We start from the raw sequence: 7,598 nt of genomic DNA, 5'->3' as shown, positions 1-7,598 counted from the left end.
ACCCACTCCAGTATTCTTGCCTGGAGAATCCCATGAACAGAGGAGCCTGGCAGGCTACAGTGCATGGGGTTGCAGAGAGTCAGACATGAATGAGCTGTTGCTGCATTTTCCCTAAAAGGTACCTCCAATGTTGTTCTCACTTTCTGCCTGCTGCTCCACAAAATAAGTCAGGACAGACCTCATGAGTTCAGTACAGCTTCATTGACTCTGACCTAGGTTTTAGCCTTTACAGAATTCTAAGCACAGTTCAAAACTTCAGGAATATCTGCAATCTGTGAAACACAAAACGGTTCACTGAAGTCAAGAATGTCAAGTACTTACTTTCCTGTGTCACCTACCTTCAAGTATAACTTTAACGAATGTGCAACTAACACGTCTATAGCCATTATTCTTCTATAAAACTATTAAAAAACATTTTGTGGATTTTTATAATTTCATAAAATTGCTCCCTTGGAGACTTCACCCCTTTGGTTTTTCTCATTGATATAAACTGGACTGTGTGTGTGTGTGTGTTAGTTGTTAAATAAAAATTTAATTTTTCCTATTTCAGTGGGCCAAATTAAGAGATACAACTCCTAGCAATGGTCTGTAGCAATGGAAACACTAGCTATTCCAGGGTATGTCCCCCTTTTCTTTTTGGGGGACCTATTTGACCTATTTGGCCCGAAATGGCACACCAGAGCAAACATTTTCTAAACCATATAAAATATAAAATTTTTCTCCCTCTTTTTTCTCAATGCCCATATATTAGCTTTAATAAGAATTCTGATAACTTTTTATTTTGGAAAATGTCAAACATACAAAAGTAGAGAGGAACATATATTCAATATAACGAATCATCATTTAACCATCACCCAACTTTAACAATTATCTGGTCAAGGCCAATCTTGCTTCATCAATACCTCCAACACACTTAACATACAGACATTATTTTGAAGCAAATTCCAGACATCATTTCAACTGTAAATAGTTGGGAATATATCATAACAGCAATATTATTATTCCAACTAATATAAAATATCAAGTTGCCCAATTTTCAAATTATCCAGATTGTCTCAAAATATTTTTATTTTATAGTACAGTCAAATCAGGATCCAAAAAATATACATGTATTACAATTGGTTGTTAAGTCCCTTAAATCTCTTTTAATCAGCAGGTTCATCCTTCATTTCTTTCATTCTGGCCATTCATTTACTGAAGGTACTAGGTCATTTGTCCTGTAGAGTTTCCTGCAGTCTGGATTCTGCTCATATCATCTCTGTGACGTAATGTTTCTCTGTTCCCTGTATTTTCTACAGATAAAGAGTTATGTCTAGAGGCACAGTCAGATTTAGGTTCAAAATTTTGGCAAATATTTCATAGGTGGTGGAGCATACTGCCATACCAGGCACATAATATTTGGGATGACACAGACATACAAAGAAGAATTTTTGCTAATATCTCACAGATGCCTTTAAACACCTGTGTCACACCTGATATACAAAAGCCACATATCACCTAAATAGACAGCATTTACTGTACTAACACCAGATTAGAAGGTAAATGCCTTACCATTCAGTGTCATTACAAAATATTAATTTTTAGACAAATCTTCAGTGACGTCTACCATATTTCAAGTGATTTCTTATATGCTAGATTTATAAAAAGATGAAGGAAATAAGGTCTTTGCACTCAAGGTCACATAACCTGGTGGGAAATACAGACACATAATCACAAGAGCACAAAGAAGGCCATAGGCGCCAAATTAGAGGTCTGTACAGATACAGAAGTAGTGCAACAACCTGGAGAATAGTCATTGCAATAAACAGGGAGAAGTGTCCAAAAGGATAGGACGAGCTGTGTCCTTGGGAGTGTGAAAGAGCTCACCTGTCTTCATAATTCCATTCATCACTGGGTTCACATACTTGATTCTTTCAAAGTAAATCTGAACATCTATGCCATTCACCTAAAAAAATATACAATTAATAGTTGTATTTGTTCATCAATTCTTCTAGTCAACAAGTATTTATTGAAGTATGGCTCATCAACCACTTTGTATTGGAAAAGCCTTCAGTGAATTATTCAGTGCAGTTCCATTATGAAGCCACTTGAGAGCGTGAGGAATAACAGACTGTCCTAGTTAAAATATAAAGCCAAGAAATCAACACACAAGTATTACAGTGTTATAGAATACACTGCTGCTGCTGCTGCTAAGTCGCTTTAGTCGTGCCCGACTCTGTGCGACCCCATAGACGGCAGCCCACCAGGCTCCTCTGTCCCTGGGATTCTCCAGGCAAGAACACTGGAGTGGGTTGCCATTGCCTTCTCCGATAGAATACACAACACTAGTAGTAGATATTTCTAATCTGTGGATCAATGACAGATGTCTCCATATTTTAGCCACTGTTCTAAGGCTTTGAGGATATGTAAGGATTCAGGCTGGGTCCTAGTCCTCAAAGAGTTCAGTCTAAATGGCCAATCGTCATTCAGAAAGATGATTACAATACTGGAATGATGCTGAAAATATTTCCTATTTTGCTTGGTGCTTCCACAAAAGGAACCCAGAAAAGAAAATTTTGTCCAGCTGTTAGTACTACAGGCTTTAAAGCAGCATTTTCAGCTTCCTTTTCCTAGTTAACACCTATTGATGGAGGAACTGCTCTTTCTTACAATTGGATTCCACTTAAATGGAAATGAGAGGAGCAGCTCAAGCTTCAGAGCCCTTTTTATCCTTCTGTCCCAGAAAGGCCCTCTAATGATGCTAATACTTCAGAAGCTGTCTATTCCTGTTGCTTACACGTGGGGATGCACACACATTCACGAATATTTATCTGATGTTTCTAAATACAAAAAAGTTGAAGTATTTACAGTTCTTTCAAATTAAACAATAGAACAGAACTCAAAATAGATATAGCCACCTCCTATCCCTTTCAGAGTTACTTCTTTTAACTGATCTGATCAACAAAACAAGTTCCTTAGAAAATATAATACACTGGGTGTCCAGGGAAACTATACATTACATATCAATATTATCTTTATTTCAACATGTCTTCTTAAAATGTTAAGACATTTGTCCAGTTTTGGGGAAAAAATCCAGTCTTTAAAAAACATGCTGAAAACAAAATTCTACCTCATGTCTGAAAGTCTTAATTATCTTTGATCAATGTACTGTTTTCTTTGGGGGGAATGAGTTGAAAGACTCATTTGTACACTTTTAGTGTAATATAATAATGACTCTGCATGAAGAAAATCCCAACTGTGGATCAAGCTCTTGGAGGATGGAGGTTAACTAGATGCTATTTGGTTTGTTACCTCTGTGTCAACTTTTTTAAGCTGAATTCTTTGGATTTCTCTCTTAAAATGAAAGGATTTTTAGGTGTTTTTTTTTTTTTATATTTTCTTGACTGAACTCCAAAAGCATAACAAGAACTGCTCTTTTGAATTTGAATGTTTAACTTAAAGTATGATAACCATAAAATATTATTTTGCAATTTAGAAGTGAAAAGAGTTTTACCGACTGCATAAAGTGAAGATAACTGGGAACTGAAGATAATCCTAGCAAGTGAGAGAACCCAATTCAAATTTTTCTGAATTAAATATAACAAATATTTGCAGGCTAACAAGAGCTGATGAACATCAACAGTGTACTTTTCACATTTGTCAAATATGTAGTTGAAAAGTCAAAACAAGATTGTGCATTATTATCTCTAAGGATGCCATGTATAAGTTAAAACTTCCAAGGTGTCTGTGGCAACATTTTAGATGGCGGCAGTTTTATATATGAAATGGTCATAAAAAAATTCAATTTCTCTGCTGTTAGTGTATATTTTGAAAATTTTCAAATATCATTAGTTGATTTGGACTGTTAGAAAAGGAAATGTCAACTAGTGGGATTTGGAGTTTGTTAAAATAAGACATCTTTCTGTACAAAAAACATAATTTTGAAACACATATTCGATAATCCTACATAATTTAAAATATGAAATCGTATAATTGGTCTTTTAAAAGCTACTCATTTTCTACTCACTTCTATGACATTAGTTTTGTCAATTACAATACATACTTTTATTTAGACATATTTATGTATGGTAAAGATCTTATTTTAAAAATTGGCACCAAAGTTTTAAAAGAAAACGTAGAATACATTTGAATCTGTTCTAATGAGGTGGATGAAACTGGAGCCTATTATACAGAGTGAAGTAAGCCAGAAAGAAAAACACCAATACAGTATACAAACGCACATATATGCAATTTAGAAAGTTGGTAAAGATAACCCTGTATGCGAGACAGCAAAAGAGACACAGATGTATAGAACAGTCTTTTGGACTCTATGGGAGAGGGCGAGGGTGGGATGATATGGGAGAATGGCATTGAAGCATGTAAATTATCATATGTGAAACGAATCGCCAGTCCAGGTTCAATGCATGATACAGGGTGCTCGGGGCTGGTGCACCAGGATGACCCGGAGGGATGGGATGGGGAGGGAGGTGGGAGGGGGGTTCTGGAAGAGGAAAACATGTATACCCATGGTGGATTCATGTCAATGTATAGCATAACCACTACAATATTGTAAAGTAAAAAAATAAATTAAAATAAATAAATAAAAGAAAACGTAGAATATTCAATTCTACCAGTGACTGTGTTTTTTAAAAGGTTAATTTGTAGAAGAAAAAAGGGTTTAAATTACAGTAATTACCACTTATATTATCTATTTGTGGAATATTTTTAAGATGTTAAATAAAAATACATCCCCCACTCATACTCTCCTCACAAAGTAGGCTTTTCCTCAATGTTCCTGAGAAAACACAAAGAGTTCCAAGTTTCCAAATTTTCAAAGTTCTTAATAGGGAGTGCTAATAGTGACCTTCCAAAAGTGAGTTGACTGACACAAAATATCTATCAATAATGATTAAGAGATATGACAATTCAGGTTGCCCTAAAAATTAGGTAAGATCTTTCTACCTACCAATACCCACTTCACCAAGTAGGCTTTATATCTACCTATTTACTATGGATAGAGGAATAAAGCTAGTCCCAGAAGACAGACCTATATACTCGAGATAGGATCCCTGATTTCAAGTGAATATTGAAGATAATCTGAGTATTTTTAAATTGGTGCCCAAAAAAGTTCATTATGTGACACAAAATTTTTATCCTAAAACTTTATGAGAGATTGTTCAGGCAGCCTAACAGTTTGAGAATTGTGTAACAGCTGAATATCAAGAAGGCTAACTCCCTCAATTGGGTTGTAATTACAATATAATATTCCATTCTTTTGACTACTGGTACTCAGACAAGTTTAAGTGGACTATCACAAATTCAAATATGCAAACCTTCTTTCAAAGAATAGTTTATACTGAGAGAACCATAGTTGTTCTAGGGCACTGAGAAAAGAGAAATATGAATTGGAGTTGAGCATGCTAAACCACACTCGGAATACAGTTTTCATAATATGTATCAGGACATGTACATAACAATATCTCCCCAAGAGTGTGTTTACTCTATAAAATATTCTGCTAAGCTACATTCAGGCTAAATGGGAAATGGCTATTTCAAGTAAAAAGTAAAAAAATAACAGCTGTGAAAATGTTCTGAAACTCGAATTATCTACAAATGAATAAAGCAATTTCTCAAAAGGGCAAATTAGATCACATATCTGAACATACAATTATTGTTCAATGCAGAAAGAGCACATGCTGTACAATTTCTTAAATACCTTTTTGAAATTCAAAATTCGTCCTTCAAACCAATTCCCTTCACAGAAGGGCTTGCTGACAAGGACTAATGCTGTGAATGAGAAAACAACTTAAGAAACAAAACTAATGAAAACGCCACACAACCAAGGTGATCAGATTTTAAAGGCTTCAATACAATTCAAACCACAAGACTGGTACCAAAAGTACACATGAAGGCCCACACATACACACGTGTGAAATACAAAAAAAAAACAAACCACAGCGCCCATACGCGTTTACACACACACATACATTAACCTCAACGTCTGAGTGAGCAGTTAAGGCAACTTAAAAAACAACAACCCACGTGGCTTTGGCTTTCTGAAATGTGTTATAGTGCTACCAAGAAGCGATTCTGAAAGCATCTGAAAAACGTGCAAAGTGCCTGAAAACAGTGCCTGGCAACTGAGACAGTTTGCAAGCGTGATTCAGAGGTCTGCCAAGGAAACAAAAGAAGCCTCCCTCCTCCCGGTGAGACCGCACACGGCAACAAGAGAGGTGCTCCGGGCACTACTTATTGTCAGGTAGGCGGAAAGCAGAAGTCTGTGCACGAGCGGTACATACTAGGGATCGCCCTCCGGCAGGGACGGGGCCGCGGAGTTTCCATTGGTTGGGGAACCGCCCAGCTTTAGTTTTTGCAGATATTCGGCATGCACGGGCTTGTGGCACTGGAGAACCTTGATCGCATCTTCGACTTTGAACCACTCTCGCTTCCTCCCAATGCTAACCGAATCTTCCCAATCCTCCAGAATCTCAGTGACAGTCAGTACATACACGTACGTTCTGTGCTTGCGATCTTGGTTCTGCTCGAAAATGCCCAGGAGCCGGCCTAACTTCCCCTTGACTCCCGCCTCTTCAAACACCTCGCGGACGGCCGCACCGCCCGGCTCCTCCTCGGGCTCCATGCCCCCGCCCGGCACGATCCAGCGGTCCGGGTACCGACTGCTACTCACTAACAGCACCTCGTCCTCGCGCTCGCTCCGGAAGCACAGGCACGCCGCCCGCTTCTTGAACCCCTCCGGGTCGTAGGTCCGCGTCTGGTTCGGCTTGCACTTCATCTTCGAGGCCGTCTGCCGCCGCTCAGGTCCCCGCCGCGCCGCCGCCGCCGCCGCCGCCGCCGCCGGGTCGAGGGGCTCCAAGGTGCTGGGGAGAAAAAGAGCCGCGGGGAGGGGCAGCGTGAGAGAGAGAGGGGCCTCAGCCCACGAGCCCCGGGAGCTCAGGGAAGATAAGGCCGGGGCGGGGACGGGGGCGGGGGCGGGGGCGGGGGCGCGCGAGGTACGTCAGTCGGTCCGTCCCCTGCGCCGCCGGGGGTCCCGAGCACAGACGCCAGAGTGGAGGAGGCGCCGCCCCCGCCCCCGTCCCCGCCTCCGCCCCGAGCCCGCCACTCTGCGAGGAGCCCACTCGCGTCTCCGGTGCGCGCTTCCGTCCGTCCCTCCTTCCCTCCTCAGCCGCCGGGACCAAGGCTGAGCGAGGTGATGCGCATTCGCGCGCGCGTCCGCGTCCCCAGGCACGTGCGCGTTCCCGTCGGAGGGCGGGGGGCGGGGGTCTCGCGGCTCCCGCAGCGCCAGGGGCCTCTGGCGCACAGCGCAGGCGCCTGGCACTGCTCCGGCTGGGACTGTCCGTCCCCCAGCGTGAAAGGCACCGCACTGTGGCTTGGGCCAGCTTGTTTCCACGTGTGCCTTTGACCCAGACGTGGCTGTGGCGCGGCCAGACGTTTCTCTTCACCCTCCCCATCAGGTCGCAGCAAACACACACGCAGTCGTTTTACACACAGGACCACAAGGCGGATGGTCAAGTGCATAAGGTCGTAGTCATCTCCCACAATGAAGAGGACCGGCTTACTCTTAGGAAGGCCTCGGTTTTGTCGAGATGATCCTAGGTATT

General features: G+C 41.3%; 1 protein-coding gene across 4 annotated transcripts; it reads right to left on the bottom strand.

Annotated features, from left to right (window-relative positions):
* Positions 1–757: 757 nt before the first annotated feature.
* Positions 758–6,915, bottom strand: LOC145537130 (diphosphoinositol polyphosphate phosphohydrolase 3-beta-like). 4 transcript variants are annotated; one of them, XR_014076231.1, is made up of 4 exons: positions 6,279–6,915; positions 5,696–5,766; positions 1,867–1,945; positions 758–1,686 (listed from the first exon to the last, which is right to left on the bottom strand). XR_014076231.1 is itself a non-coding variant. In XM_081567888.1 (1 exon), exon 1 carries the CDS (start codon positions 6,770–6,772, stop codon positions 6,278–6,280), a length of 495 nt encoding a protein of 164 aa, XP_081424014.1. In that variant the 5' UTR covers positions 6,773–6,915; the 3' UTR covers positions 5,821–6,277. The 4 variants fall into 4 exon arrangements, 1 of the variants encoding a protein (XP_081424014.1); XR_014076233.1 differs by lacking the exon at positions 5,696–5,766; XR_014076232.1 differs by lacking the exon at positions 5,696–5,766 and having other exon boundaries at positions 758–1,292.
* Positions 6,916–7,598: the final 683 nt, after the last annotated feature.

Source organism: Giraffa tippelskirchi, chromosome X, assembly GCF_054371585.1.
Source record: "Giraffa tippelskirchi isolate mGirTip1 chromosome X, T2T-mGirTip1v1.2.pri, whole genome shotgun sequence".
NCBI classification, from domain to species: domain Eukaryota; kingdom Metazoa; phylum Chordata; class Mammalia; order Artiodactyla; family Giraffidae; genus Giraffa; species Giraffa tippelskirchi.
Note: the sequence above shows the minus strand (reverse complement) of the source record. Positions and strands in the feature narration are given on the sequence as shown.